This window comes from Schistocerca piceifrons, chromosome 2 (assembly GCF_021461385.2).
Source record: "Schistocerca piceifrons isolate TAMUIC-IGC-003096 chromosome 2, iqSchPice1.1, whole genome shotgun sequence".
Taxonomy (NCBI): domain Eukaryota; kingdom Metazoa; phylum Arthropoda; class Insecta; order Orthoptera; family Acrididae; genus Schistocerca; species Schistocerca piceifrons.
In genome coordinates, this window is record NC_060139.1 from 757,044,472 (window position 1) to 757,065,505 (window position 21,034).

The window sequence follows — 21,034 nt, forward strand, 5'->3', positions numbered from 1 at the left end:
GTCCCAAAATAACTTTATTTGAATTTTGTGCTATGACATTTCAGATCCTGGTGACCCACCTTCAGATACTTCTTTTCTTTTGAATCTACAGGCGTCTTTTTATATGGTCATTTGTACCAGTGTAGCAATGTCAACATATTTTTTAACCAACATATTTTTTAACCTGTAGTGTTAATTTGTGTAAGCTAAGAGTTAATTATGTTACATTAAACCAATTTGTATGTTTTTAGAATTAGTGTACATTGCTATGTAGGTACCAGAAAAACACACACAAAACACATGTGGAAGCTGTTGTTCATACATAAATTTTCTGTGGTAAAATTTTACCTTCTTTTTGTAATTCCTCATGTTACTACTTTTTGCTACAGCTTAAACACTTTGAGCCTATTTGGGGTGAAAAGCAAGATGCGAGATCGGAAAATATACCTCTTATGCTTTCGAGTCCAGTAAGACCACCATTGAAAACAACTATAAAGCTAAGGCCATCAACATCAGTTGGTGGAGGACGTCACAGTAAACCTGTACAGACGTGTGCAAGGCGATTAAGAACAGTTGGTGCAGTTACGAGAGCAATTGCAAGCTACAGGGAAGAGGTGGATAGTGCTGTAGCTTGTAAAGCAGCAGATTTGGCAGTAACCAGTAGCACAGAGAAGAGGAGCCTCGAAAGTCCGGAATGCTACTCTCAACGGACCTCAAAGAAGTTGAGAGCCTTGAGTCCACAGGAGTCAAAGAGTGGTAGGTGTTTTTCTTTTGTTACAACAGTTTTTCAGCAAGTAACTATGGCTGTCTCTCCAGTTCTCTGCTTATGTTACAATATTAAGCACTGTGATGATAAGGGTCCACATGCAATTCACTGCATGCCTAGAGAAATTAAGAAAGTTTGGAAGCAAATCTCACTTCCATCTTCTACATTCAGAAACTATTGCTGTGATGGAATATTGTAATGGTGGTTTCACTGTATGGTTGATTAGTGGTGAATGTTTAATGAAGTTGTGTTAGAAATTAAGATTATGATAATTTTGTTTTTACTGGTTTTTGTTTCATTATATTTGTGATTTGGCATATCATTTTGTATGATTTGGTAAGGGCATGTAGTAACTGAATTCTTCAACAGTACCAGTTTCTCTACTCAGTAGAGTTTTATCCATTAAGAGGTTGTTGTGGTCTTTTTTTTATTTTAATGTGTCCTGTAACTAAATTTCTCTTTTCTAAATTTCAGATATTAGCTTTAATGAAGCTGCTCCAGCCAGTGTATCATGTGAAACTGATACTCCTGAAAGCAATTTGGAACTGGATCGTCCTAAAAGTAGTGCTGAGGAATTTGAAGATAATGAAGAAAAACTTGGTGTGCTCAATGAACTGAGTTTTAACAGTGAAGTAACACCATGTGATGTTCCAGAACATGAAACACTATCCGGTGAATGCATTGATGTGGCAGGTGAAACTGTTGATGTTCTGACATCTGACAAAGATGTGTTTCTTAAAGAATCCATAGATTGTGACAGCCAGAGTACTACAGAAAGCAAAGAACAACACAGTAATCAGTACCTGACTGCTATGGAGTGTGAAGAAAATGATGTTCCAGAAGTTGTTGATACAAAGTTGTCTGAGAATGAAATCCAAGAAATAGTTGATGGTTCATCAGATGTTCATATGCAACAAGAAAGTGAAATAAAAATTGAAGAATGCACAGTCAAGAATATTGCTAGTGGAACTGTGAGCTTAACTGAAATGCCAATTGAAATTAAAGTCAGTAACGAACATATAGATCTACTTGTTGAATTTAGTGAAGTTAAAAATGAAAGCAGAGAGGAGGTTAGCAGTGGAACCAGAGAGGTTAGCAGTAGAAGCAGGGAGGTGGTTACCAATGGAAGTGTAGATGAGGTTAGCAGTGGAAGCAGAGAGGAGGTTAGCAGTGATGAGGTTAGCAGTGGAAGCAGGGAGGAGGTTAACATCGTAAGCAGAGAGGAAATTAGCTGTGGAAGCAGAGAGGAGGTTAGCAGGGGTCAGGTTGGCTCTGTTAGCCAAGATGAGGTTGGCTCTATTACCAGAGATGAGGTTGACTCCATTAGTGGAGATGAGGTTGGCTCTGTTAGTGGTGATGATTCTGGCTCCGTTAGCAGAGTTGAGGTCAGCTTTGCTAGCAGAGTTGACGTTGGCTCTGGTAGCAGAGTTGACGTTGGCTCTGGTAGCAGGGTTGACGTTGGCTCTGGTAGCAGGGTTGACGTTGGCTCTGGTAGCAGGGCTGACGTTGGCTCTGGTGGCAGGGCTGACGTTGGCTCTGGTGGCAGGGCCGACGTTGGCTCTGGTGGCAGGGCTGACGTTGGCTCTGGTGGCAGGGCTGACGTTGGCTCTGGTGGCAGGGCTGACGTTGGCTCTGGTGGCAGGGCTGACGTTGGCTCTGGTGGCAGGGCTGACGTTGGCTCTGGTGGCAGGGCTGACGTTGGCTCTGGTGGCAGGGCTGACGTTGGCTCTGAAAGTAGGGATGAGGTCAGCACTTTAAGCAGAGATGAGATTAGCGCTGTAAGCAGAGAGGAGTTTAATACTATAAGCAGAGATGAAGTTGAAAGTGAAAGTAAAGAGGACATTAAAAGTGAAAACAAAGGGGAATTATTTAGTGATAGTCATCTTTTCAGTGAGTTTGGACCAAGTTTTAAGTGTGATGAACAGGATACTAAATATGATATTAAAGACAATAAGTTAGATGTTAGTACGGACGTTCCTCTGGAATTGGAGTCTCAAATTTCTGTTGAGTGTGAGATGTGTGATGATATCGTAAAAAGTGAAGAATGTGACAGTCAAAATTTGACAGACTCGAAAACGAATGTGATGATTGAGCTTGTCACAAGAAGTGAGTTTTCTGTTGAGAAATGTGAAGCAGACAATACTAACAGAGGAATTATTGACTCTGAAATGGAAATGGTAACTGTGAATAGTGCTGTAACATTAGGGGATATAAAAGAAGAATTGAAAGAAGTGGACATTGCTAATAATGTGACCTCGCAGACATCTGATAGTGTTCCTTATGATCAGAACTGTGTTTCCCATACTGGAACTGACAGTAGTGAATTGTTCGGTAGCTCAGGTGTTGTCACCAAAGTTGAAGTAACTGCCAGCCTTGAGGAAAGTGCGTGTGTACCAGGAAAACCATTGCACGCTGTGACTGTTGAACCCACAAGCTCTGAACCAGATATGAACAAAGTGGAAGATGATGACGATGACGACGACGATGATGAGGACGATGATGATGACGATGAAGAAGATGATGATGAGGAGGAGGAGGAGGAGGAGGATGAAGATGACGATGACGATGATGCAGAAGATGATGTTGAAGAAAATCAGACAGCCCTTTTTGCCACAACTGTTTCTAGTGGAGATGGCTGTTGCTGGGATGTTGATTCAAGTACAGAGGTGCCTATTGTTGCGTTGGAGGCAGTCCCAGTTCCTGTTCCTGTAGCATTAAGGGTAATTGAAGATGGAGAAGCTGCTGATGAAGTAGAAGTAATTCCAATGCAGGAGGAGCTGGAAGTGAGGTTAGAGGAAGGAACATTTCCTGTTGCTTCTGAGGACGGCCTATCAGTGGACTGGCCGTATGCCGTAAAGATGGATCCATCTATGGTAGCAGTAACATCGGACCAGGAGGGGCTGAATAAATCTGTGCAGTCACAGTATGCTGACTATCCAACAAGTCAAGGTGTAAAACTGGAATTAGAAGGTTTGTGTATTATTATTACTATTCTTATTATTAGTTATAATACCTACAAATATTTGGGAGATGGATTTGGTTTAACATGTGACAGTTTGAGATGAATTGTTAACCATCAGAATATTGTAATGGAAATGGCTACTACTGAGGTTCAAAAAGTTCATGGTGACTGCTTGTAAGAGTTAAATGACATTACACTTGATGCTTATATCAGTTTGTTATTTTTTACACCAGTTTGTTATTACCATCTGGTGTGTATGAATTGTATGGTGAATCAACAAAGAATCTATGGGATCCAGAAACAGGTAGAGCCATCATTCCTTCCATAATGTCACAGAAATGCCTGTAAGAATTCTGTGGTAAAGAGGGACGGAAATACTTTTGAAACCGTGTAATCTTGTAAACATTCAGCCTAAAATCACCTGCTCAGCAAACTGTATAATCTTGTAAACATTCTATCTAAAATCATCTGCTCAGCTTAGTAGTTCAGATGTTTAATCATCATGGCATAGTAAACAAAAGAACCAATAGATTGCGCTGTTAGCTTTTTTTTAACTCGGGGGCAAACTTATTTTTGAAAGTTTACATCAGTGACAGAATTAGATGCCACAGTCTTATACACAGTCAAATACAATACACAGTCAAATACAAATTAACATTGAATTTACCTGGGTAGGATACACGGGTTTACTGGTTTTGCTTTGAATTTTAAAAACTTTACAACATTACTTGGTTGCTGTTGATGGGTTTTATTTACATCCTTTGTTAGAAAAAAGCAAGTTTATTAAGTTTATTTGTGATTACATTTTGATAAAAATGCCTATAAAACTTGAATTTTTCTGAAGACAATAGAATAGCTAAAAGACAGAGGACTGTGCAGTCTTAGGAATACAATGAAGGTGAGACGTAACAGCATCTTGATAACATCAGGCTTTAACTCACTCTTTGGAAACTCCTTCCAAAAATAGGGCATGATGTAATTCTGATCGAAAGCATCATGTGTTATCTAGCTTATCAGAATCCTTCACTTACGGAGGCTTGATGTTAACTTCTCTCCAATGTAATGTCAAAGAAATTTTGACGGGAAGAGGAACAAGTGAGTGGATTTATATACTGAATCCCACTTATTCCTAAAAGATTGCAATTTTTGCTTTAAATGTGTGAAGTTCCCAGTGATCGTATGTTATACCGTGACCATAAAAAAAGTGCAATGCCAGACACTGCATGCTGCGGGCGTGGAACTTAGTGTCTCCTACTTTTCGCATTGCCATCCCTCCCCTGTTAGTGAAGCAAATGAGTTCTTTGTTCTTGTCCCCAATCATACTACTTCAAATGTTGTGTACAAAGAAGCTTTATAATTCAAAAATAAATTCTGCATGTGCGAAGTCTTGGGCACATTTATAAATAAAAACCCAAGCAACACCAGAATACTCAACTAGTCACTCATAGAAAATCAGTACCTTTGCAGGTGGTTGACTGACTGCTAATTTTTTTTTCCCCATGCTGTTGCATTTATCTTTGTAGCACATGTCTGTCAGCTGCAGGTAAATGGGTGCCTATTTTGTATGTATTATTAAAATACCATTTTATATTTTGAATTGCACATGTATTGGTAACTGTTAAATGTAGTTCTTTGTTTGTATTCTAAATATATTCATCATTAGCAGCCGCAGCAGTAGCCATTTGAGACATTGCCTGCTCTATGAAAGCTTCATTCACTCATCTCAGTACATTCATGTTGCTCCTGAATGTTTTATAATATCTTTCTCCCAGTCAGTCAGGTTTACCTGGTCTTCTTGGGCCCATATGTCGTCCATTTGTGTGGCTACTTGTTTTGCTTATTCTCCAATTTTCATTACAGTCATCATCACTCTTACCATTCCAAAGTATTCTCTTGCCTCATTTATTTTTGTATTCTGTGAGCATTTTATTCCTAACATACGTTACACCATTGATCACTGAACAACCTGTAGGTTTTGAATGTTTTTCACTCACATCTTCAGACACTTTGGAAGCTTAATTTTGAAAGCTGTTTAGTTTATAAAACACAGTCCAGACGTCTTTACTCTTCTCAAAAATGCGAAAACTCAACTGGTTTTAGGGCTCAACTGTTAATTTGTAATGTCCCCCCCCCCCCCCCCCACACACACACACACACACACACACTGTGGAGGGTTATCCTATAGTGAACGATTATGACTCAAGAACCAGCAGAAACTATCCAACCATCCAAGGGGCACAGCAGAGTCACTGAGTAAGGACAACAGCAAGAGAAAGATGGGAAATGGAGATGGCACATCAGAATAATTTGTGCAGATGAGTAATTCAAGAGGAAAACCGAAGGCGTAGCAAATCCTGTAACCAAAACAGTGGTGTGTAACAAGAACGACATGAGGCAGGGAAATAGCAACTGAAGACAGGGCTAGCTTTACAGTATGGCAGTGAGCATTAATTGGTTCTGTAGCCAGTGCTACAAAAGCAGAACTAGAGCTCATATATGTAGCAGTGCCATCTAGTGGCCATCATTTGAATTCTGTGTCCCCTGGCAGGCTCTCAAAGTCACCCAGATGGGGTACTAGATCCCCCCCTAAAAAGGGTGCAGAAGACTGGAAGTGACCGGGAGTATGCTTTGGGCTTTGGAAGGTGAACATGTAGTACAGTTGGTGTTCGGCTGAGCATGCAGAGGCTGTGGTGAGACCTCCACCTTCATGCTCTCTTCCAGGGAACCACTGCTGGTGTTCTGGAACGCAGATTATACCTGTATGGTTATGGGACCGACAAAGGCCTGCTTTTCAGGCCCAATTGAGCCACCAGTAGTTGTGCAGGTGATAAGCTTGGATGGAGTCAGTTGGTATGACAGCACTCCAAACCCGATAGACCTGGGGGTATCTGGTACTTTTAATGTTTTGGAAGACGGATGGCAACTTGTAAGTTGATATAAAACAACTCCAGTTCTGATCCTCAAAAACCTGCATAATACCAACTTTTAAATCATTTTCTCGAAACAAATTCACCTGACTACACTATGTTTTTCTCATTTTGTGAGAGCTACGGGTACATGAACCCTTGATTAAGAATATCATATGATTCATTAACAACCTGAAAGAGGGCTTTATGCCATCGTGAAGAAAGCAGTTGCTAAGCAGTTTGTACAGATGAGGAACTTCTGAAAATACCCACATTTTTTTCGCAATTTACTGCAAATGTGGGGAAATGTGAATATATGTGATCAATATTCGGTTTGTTAAAGGCACTTTTATGGCCCAAATCAGAAACTATTGCGCCAACACTTTAATCTGCGTTATGGAGGGAGAAAAAAAATTGAGTTTAGCAACGCCACTGTCACCAGAAAATTGAATTTAGCAACATCGCTGTCATCTGAATAGTGAATTCATAAAATATTGGCTGTTTCCATATGTAACAAAGTCCTTGAACCATAATGACAAACACGCTATCTAATGACAAACATGTTACTATGTGGGCCTGCAACTTGATCATCCACTTCATCAAATGTTACATTTCCATTGATGTTCATATAGTCATCCACACATGATGTCAGAAAATACCTTTCCCTTCACTTTCATCAAATGTACCATGTCACTGAACATTCTTGGACGACAAAGGAATGGGCAAGACCATCTCTTCAAAATTAAAATACCAGCTAGTGGAAAATTGAGTTTGTTCCTTAAAAAGGTATAACATTTCCTAAAAAGAGTGTGAATTGTCACTGCATCACATATGTCTTCTTCTCTTTTATACCCAATCTCTGAGCTGATGCTATTCATCATTTCTGATGCTCATTGAAACGGTTAACATGTAGTGAACCATCTTCAGTTTCTCGGATGTCAAGTTCTTAAAAGTTTCTAGAGCCTTTTTCAGACGTTCTCTTGCATGGAACATGTCTTTCCGTGCTTTCTTTGAGTTTTTTTATCAGCTCTCGTACAAACATTTGCACCAACTAGAAGGTTCCCACTTGGCGCAGCATATTGTTTCAGGACTTATATGGCAATTATATCCAAGAGCTGTGCCTGCAAATCCCCCACGTAATCTTCAGATTTAAAGTACTGTGTACAAACAATAGCATTTGACACATTGATGTGGTCCTTTCAATAACGTTTCACAGTCCACACTTTTTGAAGCTGTATGTCTCTGGGGAACTGATGCTAAAGAAGTCCAGTTCTCTTCATCTTCCTGTTGTAAAACAATCAATGGCACACCCTGTACCAAGGATCTCACTGTTTGGTCCCTTCTCCCAAAGCAACCAACCAGCCACACCCAATCATTTTTGTCTTAAAACACACACACACACACACACACACACACACACACACACACACACACACACACACACACACATATATATATATATATATATATATATATATATATATATATATATATATATATATAATGGAAGGAAACATTCCACGTGGGAAAAATTATATATAAAAACAAAGATGAGGTGACTTACCGAACAAAAGCGCTGGCAGGTCGATAGACACACAAACAAACACAAACATACACACAAAATTCAAGCTTTCGCAACAAACTGTTGCCTCATCAGGAAAGAGGGAAGGAGAGGGGAAGACGAAAGGAAGTGGGTTTTAAGGGAGAGGGTAAGGAGTCATTCCAATCCCAGGAGCGGAAAGACTTACCTTAGGGGGAAAAAAGGACAGGTATACACTCGCACACACGCACATATCCATCCACACATACACAGACACAAGCAGACATTTGTAAAGCCTTTACAAATGTCTGCTTGTGTCTGTGTATGTGTGGATGGATATGTGTGTGTGTGCGAGTGTATACCTGTCCTTTTTTCCCCCTAAGGTAAGTCTTTCCACTCCCGGGATTGGAATGACTCCTTACCCTCTCCCTTAAAACCCACTTCCTTTCGTCTTCCCCTCTCCTTCCCTCTTTCCTGATGAGGCAACAGTTTGTTGCGAAAGCTTGAATTTTGTGTGTATGTTTGTGTTTGTTTGTGTGTCTATCGACCTGCCAGCGCTTTTGTTCGGTAAGTCACCTCATCTATATATATATATATAGAGGGAAACATTCCACGTGGGAAAAATTATATATATATATATATATATCTATCTAAAAAGAAAGATGATGAAACTTACCAAACAAAAGCGCTGGCAGGTCGATAGACACACAAACAAACACAAACATACACACAAAATTCTAGCTTTCGCAACCAATGGTTGCCTCGTCAGGAAAGAGGGAAGGAGAAGGAAAGACAAAAGGATATGGGTTTTAAGGGAGAGGGTAAGGAGTCATTCCAATCCCGGGAGCGGAAAGACTTACCTTAGGGGGAAAAAAGGACAGGTATACACTCGCACACACACACATATCCATCCACACATACACAGACACAAGCAGACATTTGTAAAGCCTTTACAAATGTCTGCTTGTGTCTGTGTATGTGTGGATGGATATGTGTGTGTGTGCGAGTGTATACCTGTCCTTTTTTCCCCCTAAGGTAAGTCTTTCCGCTCCCGGGATTGGAATGACTCCTTACCCTCTCCCTTAAAACCCATATCCTTTTGTCTTTCCTTCTCCTTCCCTCTTTCCTGACGAGGCAACCATTGGTTGCGAAAGCTAGAATTTTGTGTGTATGTTTGTGTTTGTTTGTGTGTCTATCGACCTGCCAGCGCTTTTGTTTGGTAAGTTTCATCATCTTTCTTTTTAGATATATTTTTCCCCACGTGGAATATTTCCCTCTATTATATATATATATATATATATATATATATATATATATATATATATATATATATATATATATATATATGCCTTTACAAATGTCTGCTTGTGTCTGTGTATGTGCAGATGGATATGTGTCTGTGTGCAAGTGTATACCTGTCCTTTTTTCCCCCCCTAAGGTAAGTCTTTCCGCTCCTGGGATTGGAATGACTCCTTACCCTCTCCCTTAAAACCCACATCCTTTCGTCTTTCCCTCTCCTTCCCTCTTTCCTGATGAAGCAACTGTTTGTTGCGAAAGCTTGAATTTTGTGTGTATGTTTGTGTGTCTATCGACCTGCCAGCACTTTCGTTTGGTAAGTCACATCATCTTTGTGTATATATAAGCATCTGCAATAATCGTAGTTTCTGCGGTGCTATAGTGATGTGCTTTGACAGTGACATCATGCGCAGAATGGTGATTTCTCACTGCGCCATTCCGTTTGGACTCCCTTGAGTACAGGAATATATGATTTGTAGATAAAGTTAATTGGATGTACATCAAACAGCTCTTTCGATTGATGCAAATATGTAGCACATTGGTTCATTTTGTATTGTTTCATGTTTCAGCAAATGAAATCTTTCTTAGCATTGATTCTTTAGTATTCATACGGTAATAGTTACTGCCACAATGATTGGTAATTTATTGCAGCTTATTGTTAACTTTTTTGGTTGATTGTGTTTTATATTAAATACTCTAAATATGTAGTATAAATTCACGAACTACATAATTAAGTTTATGTTTGGCGAAGATCCGCAGTTCACCCAAGTTATACTGTTTCCCTCCTATTTACTTTTTTGTTCTCTCACTAACATATAATATCTGTGACATTACATTCATAATCTCCTTTCTGTTTGACCATATTATCTCTCTCTCTCTCTCTTTTTTTTTTAGATAAGATCTTAATAGGTTTCGTCATTGCAAGTGTTGTAGACTGTCTTTTTATTTTTCAGTGACGTTGACACCAGAGACTGTTACAAATGCAGAATCTATGGTGACAAGCAGTGTGGGTGGTTTGCCCCAAAATGCTTCTGCAGCGTTACCTACTCCAACAGTGTCAAAGACTAACATTGCAACTGTTATCCCACCGACTACGATTGTATGCCTTCCATCTGTGGTATCAGCACCGAATCTGATGAATCAGCATACAAGCCAGCTGACTGGTTGTGTCAGTGTCCCATCAAATGGAATTATCAATTCTAACCTACCAAAGACTGCTGCTGTGGCAAGCTCGAGTGCTGTGCCATACCTTGCCTTAAGCAGCACTACTCCTGTGCGAGCTTTGCCAACACATATACCAAAGAGCCAAATGAAAAGCAAACCAGTCCGAGAAACTTCACAGGTTCTTAAACATTATCCTTCTATTTTGTTTTGCAACTATTTTGCTTAAATAGCGATAATGGTTTATATTACAGTGTTTTGTGTGATGCAAAGTAGCTTAAATCGGAATATAAATTCCAGTTTGTTTGTCTTTAGTTAATAGTGTCTGCCATATTCAGCTTTTTACTTATGTGAAAATTTATGTCTACTTTTGTTTCAAGAGACTGCAATGTTGTTATTTTGTTAATCATGTTGCTAGCTAGATAATGCTGTGTTGTTCAAAATGAGTTATTTCTACTGAAATGTTTTCTGATTATTGCTTACTCACCCAATCTGTAAATTTTAGAAGTGACAACATTTTCTGCTGGACTGTCATTAAATGTATTTATTCGCAATCATGATTTTTGCTTATTATGAATAACTGCAAAGTTCACGAAGGAAACGGAGAAGAGGAACTGTACCAGCTTCTTAAAAAATTAAGACAAACATTAATTCGAAACACAAATTTTGTTTATATCAGAAAGATACTACAGATTTGATAATACAGAACCAATCCTGTCATCAGCACAGAAGATTCGATACTTTCATGCAATTTTGAATCACCTGAAGAGCTTACCGTTAAATAATCAGGATATCGAAGAAGAATTAAATTTCCTACAAAATATAGCAACTAAAAATTGCTTTGGAGCAGGAATGGTGATAAGAATGTATAAACAGTAATGCGATATAGTGCACAGAACAATTAAAGATGAAATTATACTAGAGAGAGAAGCAGCAAAGAATGTATAATCAAGATTCACTGTGATGCCATATCTTGGAACACTGTTAGAAAATTTTTGTATGTCTTTTAAGAAAACAAAAGCAGCAGTTAGCTTCCATACTAATAATATAAAACAGAACATTCAACATAATGCTATTAAAGTTATGCTGCTTTCCAGCTCTGGGGTGTATACAGTAGACTGCAGGGCATCCTCGTAGTGCTATGTTGGTCAAATGGGGGATCATTTTCTACCAGACTTCAGGAACGTGTAAGGCTAACCTATCACAACACATCAAGTTTTACAGCCTACTTTGAAGAGGGGGATGCCAAATATCAGTTATCGAAACATTTCTTATGATCTTCCATAAAGTAAAGAAAGGTAAAGTGTTTAAGATTTTGGAGGAAAAAGTTATTGAGAATCACATGAAGAAGCAACCAGACAAACTTTTACATGAACAAATAGAATTAACAGAAGGTTAATTATGATATAATAGACATTGCAAAGTATTGCTAAGAATGTAGTTTCAGCACTGAGCCCCATATATGTGGACTCATGTAAGTAAGCTATCAAAGGACCTACTTAAGCAGATTAGGTACCTACACCTTGTACAATGTTACAAGTAATTTTTTTTAAGGTAGGGTTTTGCTGCCATACAAAATTGTATTTTGTAATGAATTGTCTGCGTTCAAGACACACAGTTTTTAGTACTGACTTTTTTGTCAAGGTGTAATTGTCCATAAACAAGTTGTGAAATGTGCTACATACAAGAATATATACAAATGATTGTATTACTGTATGTCTTTAGCATTGTTAGTTTCCTAGAATGTTTTTTTGCCACGGTAAAGATCTTTCTCTGTGCTCCCACATAGAAATACAATGGTTTTAAAGAAAATTGTAAGTTTTGACTAAATAATGTAACATATAACATGAAAATTATGTAGGAAAGTATCTCTCTCACTATAGATATAAACTATGGCACCCAGTAGATTTGTAGAACTTCAGCTGTCAAATGCTACATCTAGTAGAGGCACAGGGAAATTTAAGTGCACAGGGGACATGAATTCAGCAGTATGTGTTTACAGTAAATAGAGTGAATTCTCTTGTAGACACCTGCTTTCACATAATGTTCTCGTCTTTGTGAAATGGCTACATTATTTTATAAGAATGACAAAGACTCCTGTCTTATTATGCATATGGAATATGTGAACATGGTTGACATGAGGTCAGTGTCCTCTTAAAATGAATGATTATATGTTGACTCACTTCATAGTGAGATTGAAAGAGGTATATTTTTTAAAGAACAATAATTTTGTATAAAAAAATACTGTGAGAACAGAATGCATTCGTAAAGTTGAACTGGTCTCCAAGCAGATTATGGTGTTGCAGCTGTATCTTAAGAATGGCATAATAGACCAGAATTGTAATTGTGAATAAATATGTTTAATAACAGTCCAGGCAGAAAATGTCATTTCTAAACTATTGCAGGACTGTGGAATCAAGTAAACAGAAAATAATACAATTTGCAAATATTCAAGTGGATTTAATAATGTTTTGCTACAGTCTCCTCAAGATTGTCAAGTACCGAAGGGTGATGCCTATGCTACATTATGAAGTTCACTTTCTTACGGTCATTGTATGGGTAGCAAGCATAATAGCGACCAGCTCATCACCCATGTACCAGATGGTCTTAGATTGGCTGTGGTATTCATTTGCACAACACAATGAGAGAAAAAACGGACAACAGAATCAATTCATATGAAAATATAAGTTAAATCTATCTTTTGTGACATATTAAAGTACATAAAACACTAAATTTTATATTATGTAACAGTATTATGAAAAGGATATTCGCTAATCACCATACAGCGGAGATGCTGAGTCGCAAATAGGTGCAACGAAAAGGCGATCACAAAATGAGCTTTTGGCCAATGAGGCCTCTGTCAAAAATACACACACACACACACACACACACACACACACACACACACACACACACACACACGTGCGACAATAGTTTCAGGTAGCTAAAGCCTGTTTTGTGTGTGTGTGTGTGTGTGTGTGTCTTCTCAACAAAGACCTTGATGGGTGACCATCTTTTTGTTCTGCCTTTCTGTGACTCGGCATCTCCTCTGTTTGGTGAGCAGCAACTATTCTTTTCATAATATTGTTATATTCCGTCTTGGATTTTCCTTTGTTTAGAATTTGATATTTCTGCTTCCTGCTGATTCCTGAACAAGCATAAATGATGTACTGAGTATAATTTTTGATCAACATTGGTAATAACTGTATCATCGCACTATATCCACCATCGGTTAGCCAGTTCACTATGCTAAACTGAAAGTGCATTGCCTCATCTACTTGATAAGTTTTTGACTGAATGTTGCATCTCCTATGGTGACAGGCTAAAAAACTTATTTATATTAGTATTTCATGCCACTAATGATGCCATAGGAACAAGATGTAGCGTAAATCTGTTCTTGAACTTTATAAACTACTTCATTGCACTATTGCAGTGATGATTGTGTCTCTAAAAACCCTGAGCTGAGACGGTAGAGGGAAACCTCTTGTTATTTATGTTGTTTTCCATATGCTAAATACATTTGGGTAGAAACTTCGTAGAGGTTGTCTCACTTCTCGTATGGGAAACAGTACATCTCCACTCCCAGGACCAAATGTCCAAACAGAATTAATTTCACATTCGCTAGGAAACTCTCTTCCTTGAGCAGTGTGAGGTATTTCCTCAGATTCAGAATCTAGGGAAAAGTACAAGTACGTAATCTACAACCGCGAGTTTATCCTCACTTTCCCCCCAATAAAAAAAGTAATGGGCCATTTAAACACCTTAGATGTGACTGAGTCACAGTAGAGATGGGCAAACAGTATAATCACAATGATGAAAATAACATTAAAGTAGATGGATGGTGGCAAAATAATAGCTTCATGATGTTTGTGGACCCATTTAGTATTCGTGACGTGTTTCGGGCTCTGTCCATCTTTACACGACCTGGTGAAAAACTGGTAATAGAATTTTTTTTTATGCTGTTGCAGATTGACAAGTGTCTCAAAAGAGGACCTATGTTAAGCTATGTTAAGGGGGGGGGGGGGGGGGGTGTAGGATGTCAAACGGGCCGATTTGGAGCAGGAGAGGCACCACAGGACATTTTAATTTCCCCTGTCTATACTTTTACAAATAAATATATAAAACTTTGTCAGCATGACCAGGAAGGATTCAGAATTCACACTCATAGCAGTGGAAGTTCGAAAACATACTGAAGTAATTTTTTTTACATGTGAAATTTCATAATTTTTTTTCACTTACTAATGGCAGCATTTGTTGCTATAGGTACACTTTTCTTCATAAGTAAGAGAGATAGTTCGCTGAATTTTTAACAGCATACAAACCATACTTAAAAGTGTATGAGACTCCAGAATTTTCCAAATCTATTAAAAACTGTGGTAAAAATTGAAGTAATTAACTACAACATTTGTGTTTTTTCTAAACATGAAGTTTAAAATACAATAGATCATTCGTTTTTTTATAAATTAAATAAATTCTAGAATTTCATACACCTGTAAGTATGGTATGTATGCTGTGCAAAATTCGTTGAAGAATCTCTCTAACTTATGAAGAAAATTGTACCTATAGCAACAAATGCAGCCATTAGTAAGTGAAAAAATGATGAAATTTCACATGGAAAAAAAAAAAAATTATTTTGTTATGTTTTCGAACTTCCACTGCAATGAGTGTGAATCCTGAATCCTTCCTGGTGATGCTGACAAAGTTTAATGAGTTTATTCTTAAAAGTATAGACACTGGAAATTAAAATGTCCTGTGATGCCTCTCCTGCTCCAAGTCGGCCCGTTTGACGTCCTACCCTCCTTAAAACATAATTGAACGACAAAGACATGTTAAACAAAATACATGCTATTTAGTATAGAATGAATATACAACTTTGACAAGAATATCAATTAACGTCAAAATAAACATAAGTTTATTAGTCCACTCAGCATGTAACTGTACTGACCCAGCGTGTATGCTCCTTACAGCTGAAGGTTGTGACTGACAGATTGCCACATGTAAAAGAGCTTGTTGATGCTACATGGCATTAAATGTTGCGGCACTGCCATAAATGGCCGATATTGAATTGAAAGTGGTAATAACATTAGCTATTACAAAATTTGTACACATTGTAGGAAAGTTCTTGAACAATGTAAATGCTTTAGGATTAAGAGAGACCACTCACCAAAGAGCAGAAGTGTTTATTTGTTGATAGGCACCCACAAAAGAAAGAAAACCTGCTAGCTTTCAGAGTTATCCTTTGATTAGCTAGAATAAAGTGCACAGACACCATCCCATCCCTTTACCTCTGGGATCCCTGTTCATTACTGTTGAGCTACTTTCCTATACACCAACATTCTTCACGTTCGTGGCCTTGCTTCCTTCACAACGTCAACACCTTTTCACCCAGCTGCTTCACATGGTCCTCCTCTACTCCATGTGCCACTTTCCTGGACGCCACCAAATGTACAGTGTGTTAACTGTAAGATGGCAGAGTTGTGAGGGGAGTGCGGGGAGAGGAGGAAGAGCAAGCGTTGGCTGACGATGGGAGAGGAGCCGGGGGGGGGGGGGGGGGGGGGGGGGGGACAAGGCACGCCTACCAGTTGCAGTGCTGGCACTACAAATTGCGCGTCATGCTTACACGAAAGCAGACGAAAGGCTTGGAAGTAAAACTCGCTTTAAATATATGTCTGCTTGTGTATGGATATGTGTGTGTGGGCGCGAGTGTATACCCGTCCTTTTTTCCCCCGAAGGTAAGTCTTTCCGCTCCCGGAATTGGAATGACTCCTTACCCTCTCCCTTAAAACCCACTTCCTTTCGTCTTTCCCTCTCCTTCCCTCTTTCCTGATGAGGCAACAGTTTGTTGCGAAAGCTTGAATTTTGTGTTTATGTATGTGTCTGTGTTTCTATCGACCTGCCAGCACTTTCGTATGGAAAGTCACATCATCTTTTTTTGTGTGTGTGTGTGTGTGTGTCTATATATATATATATATCTACTATGCACTCACAAACCATTCATCAGATTGCAATGAAGCTTTGGTGAGTTGTTCTCCGTACGCCCAAGAAGGTTCCTAGCCGAAAAAAAAGAAATAAGACACATTCTTGAGGAGATATGACGTCATAAACAATGAGATGCCACCACCGGAAAATACCCAGATTTATGCATCCACTATTTGAGAATGAGAGCACTTAGCGACTAGCAACAAACTTTACATACAATTTCAAACCTTTACGAAAATTTTTCTCGCTGACACCCCCCACAAAATAATGAAAGGAGAAATGGTTATCGCTTACTACATTTTCTCAGTACATACCGTAAATCTGCTGCAGTAGGCATGACGTTTTAATGTATTATTTCGTTATTAACTCTAATCGCAACATATTTCGCATACAGTATCCACATATATCAGTAAATGCGCTGGCAAATTTATGTCTGTTTACGACATATAATTCAGGAGATATGACTTGGTAAACATCGAGATGCGTGAAAAGTGCCGCGCAGCATTCAGTCACACGCAATATAATTTTGCGAGCATCGCTACGTAATATTGGTTTCCTTCTAACCGTAGGCCTACCGGGAGGGGTTGTTGGCGACTCCCGAGATGGACCAGCAACTGCCTTTTCACTCATTTTGATAATGTTTAGCACAACTGCACAATAAAAAAACACAGAACAATACAGCGCAAAATAATAACGAAGCAGACGACAATGGCTATCTTGTACAACACAGTCAGCTACGTAATGTTGGCAGCAGTCAAAACTGCGTGCCTACCGAAGCCTTCCGACGTTTATCGACTTCTACCGATTCAGGACTAGGGAGAGGTCTGCCATCTAAAAGTTTACACACTGTAGTCCACAAACAAGATTTCCCTTGCCATATGCTCACACACCCCCAATCATCCCACTGTCCCCAAGAACCAGTTACAAAGAACTGTCCCTCCCCCGTCACCCACTATCATCCTGGACCGGAACAGCTGAACCATATCCTTCTCCAGGAGTTTGATTATCTCTCATCCAGCTGTGAAACTGGGGACATCTTAACCAAGATCCTTCCCATCCCTTCTAAAGTGATGTTCTGTCACCCACCCAATCTACACATCATCCTAGTCCCATCCCTGTGCGACTCCCACTCCCACTCCCAAGCCCTTGCCACAGGGATCATATCCCTGCAGCAGACCAAGGTGCAAGATCTGCCCGGTCCACCCACTCAGCACCATTTATTCCCGTGCATATCACAGGTTTATCCTACTCCATCAGAGGCTGGGTCACCTGTGAAAGCATCCGTGTCGTATATCAGCTCTGTTGCAAACACTGCACGACCTTTTTTATGTTGGTATAACAACCAGTGAGCTGTGCACCAGAATGAAGGGCAACTGTAAAACTGTTGTCAAGAACAAAGTTGACCATCTGGGCGTCTACAACCCTGCAGCTGAGCATAATATGTTCAATTTCAATGGCTGATTCACAACCTGGGCCATCTGGATCCTTCCCTCCACCACCAGCTTCTCTGAGCTATGCAGATGGGAGTTACCCTTGCAACACATCCTTTGCTCCCGTAATCATCCTGGCCTCGGTCTCAGGTAACACACTGCCCTGTATCTTCCACCCAACAGTTTCCCTTTCTCTGTTATGTCATTCCCTCCAAATTCATGTCACCACGTCGCCTTCAGCATGTACTGCTTCCCACCAGCTACTGCAATCGTGCCATCTCATAAATCTACCACCCCCGTCCCTCCTGCATTTCTAGCTGACAAACCAGCTGCCTCCCTCCGAGCCACTAGCTGCTCACCTGAGTCCCTCTCCCTCTACCCACTCCACCCAACACTATACCCCTTGCCCCCCCCCCCCCCCCCCTCCCTCCAATAACCAGAGCACCTAGGATAACTCCTAAAGATAGCAAATTTTCTTTCTTTTTTTGTGCCTAGCAACAATTCAATGTCTCTGCTTTTCAGTGAATGGTCTCCTTTAATTCTAAAGTATTTACAAAATTTATGCAGATTTTTCTTGCACCGCGAATAAAAGTTAATGCCAAACTTAGATAAAGACAAATTTAGAAGATACACAGGGTTTTATTTCCAGTGATTTCAAAACATACTACAGTATTTGACCTGAAGAAAACAATGGAAACTCCATGTTGGTATATCAACAGTCTAGGAAAAGATAGATTGCTGCTTACCATAACCTTCTGAAACTCGGACACATTTTTGTAGAAATTATAATTTTCATGAAATGACTGGTACAGTATATTGTATTTTGGGACTCTGTATAATGAAAGATACATATAAATTCACTAATGACATCCAAAGTAAACAGTTGTAATATTATTCAAACATATTTATTGAAAGTAATAAAATCGATTACAATGTATGTTGAAAAACATATTTTAGTGTAATTAAAAAAAAGTGACATACACAGTAAATAAAATGTATAACACAGTCATTGGAGTTTATTTTTCATGAAACATTTTAAAACAGTTTCTTTTCACTGCAAGACACAGGAAAATGTTACAAGTTGTATGTTGTGTTCTTGTTCTTTCTCTGCAGCCTGGTCTTCAACATTTTTGCCAGTCTTCAACATCAGAAATTGCTGGCGTGTGTGCAGATTTTGATGTTCTAACATTTTCGTGGGGCAGTGGAACAGGCACTTTTCTTCGTTTTGTTCTTGGCTGTTCTTCCTCTTTTGTACTTGGCTGTTCTTCTTCATCTTGTTCACCGTCTTCTGCATTGTTTTTTACTTCCTTTATATCACTGTACAGAGGAACTTCTCTGAGAATAAGTGTGTACTTTCTAAGTTGAGGAATATTTTTTGAAGGTACCCTCTTTTGGATTTGGTCCATTCTAAATTGTATCCAAGAATTAACTACTGACATGTCAGTCAAGTGCAATATAGTTCTAATATTCCATTTCTTGGTTCTGGCTCTTATGGGACAATACGAGAGCATTCTGTCGAAGAGGTCCTCTCCCCCCATTTTAACATTGTATGCTTGGATGGCCGTTGGTCTGGTGACTTCAGTCTGAGTCTTATCATTTTTGCTGTACCTTATGCACTTGCCTGTTGGGTCCACACCATGGACAGAAGACATCATCCATTTAATTAAACATATATTTCCATCATAATGGACAAGCATATCTGACAACCCTCTGCCTTCCTTAGTAAGCTCCTTGTCCATTTTCAGTTTTGCCTCTGTGGGTATCCTGTTTTTCTGGATAGTGCCAGTTTAAATGAAACCTCTTTTCAGAAGCTCGTGTACCGGCTTCAGACTGGTGACAAATCTGTCATGACAAAAATTAAATGTCCAGGGGTAAGACTTTCAGTCAACTGGATTACATCCGATTCACCTAAGCCAAATCCTTAGTATAATTAGGGTACGTTGTCTTCCCCTGATAAATTGTCAAGTCTATCACAAGTCCAGTGGGATTTACAAGAACAAATACTTTCAGACCCACAGGATTTGACTTGTTTGGGCGGTACTGTTTCGGACTACTTGTACCATAAAATGGTACCATCATCTCATGTACTGTCACATCTGCCTCTTTTTCTTGCTTCAAACACACTTCTCTAATTTTTGTGATAAGTGGGTGTAATTTCCATAGCCTGTCCTTCTTTGTTTCTTCTTCTTTGACATCATCATCAAACACAACTTTCAAACTGGTCCTAATTATTAAGAATCTGTTCCTAGTCATTTTATCACTTTTCAAAGTATTCTCCTTCTGTTATTCCAATACATATGGATAATAGGATATTGTAAGCAGCTCATCAGGCTTATACCAATAAACATCTTCAGTTCAGTCAGATCTAAACCTAAATGTGTGGCCAACATAGAAATGTATCACAAGACCTACACCTGTGTTGCTGTATTTGTCTGTACTCTCATCTAGGTTATGGTGCAAAAATAGTCCTAGTTTCTTATTCATTCAGAAACTTGCTTGTTTATTAGATTTTTTGAAAGCATCAGATTTTTTTGAGCATGTGTCATCATAAGAAAGAGAAATATTTACGACTGCATTTTTAGTACTGTCTGTTTGCTTCCTCAACTTTTTCAAAGTTTTCGTTTGTATTTGTAAATTGCTTGTGATAGTTACTATATTGAGCAGGCAGGTAGAGAATTTTAAAATAACATTTATGGAGCACACATGTGCCAGCAGCAATAATACCCCTGGTTGGCACCTGGTAGAACAGAATCACTGTTTACAGTCAATGGGAAATAGACTGACTCTTTTACATTTGAAACAAAAAGGTAGCCTTGAAGAGAACAAAATTTACACTAACAACCTCAAATCTAACAATTAATGAACAAATCATTAGCAAAAGACAACCGTCCTTTAGCATTTTTGAAAGAGTTATTGCTGAAAAAATACAAGGGTAAAAATACGAACAAAAATCTGGATTTCTGTACTTTATTAATTTAGGTTGTGTCCTCCTCCATATTTTATGGTTTACATAGC

General features: G+C 39.0%; 1 protein-coding gene across 4 annotated transcripts in view; it reads left to right on the forward strand.

Moving 5' to 3' along the window:
* The window catches only part of LOC124776558, a 191,890-nt gene that overhangs the window by 81,271 nt on the left and 89,585 nt on the right, over nucleotides 1-21,034 (forward strand). For all 4 annotated transcript variants that reach the window (XR_007015635.1, XM_047251596.1, XM_047251598.1 and 1 more), the window contains 3 exons: nucleotides 369-735; nucleotides 1,220-3,715; nucleotides 10,403-10,791. Coding sequence is in view for 3 of the 4 variants with exons in the window: in XM_047251596.1 (XP_047107552.1) it covers nucleotides 369-735; nucleotides 1,220-3,715; nucleotides 10,403-10,791 (3,252 nt within the window). In the remaining variant the exon portion in view is untranslated. The remainder of the gene's footprint in view (nucleotides 1-368; nucleotides 736-1,219; nucleotides 3,716-10,402; nucleotides 10,792-21,034) is intronic.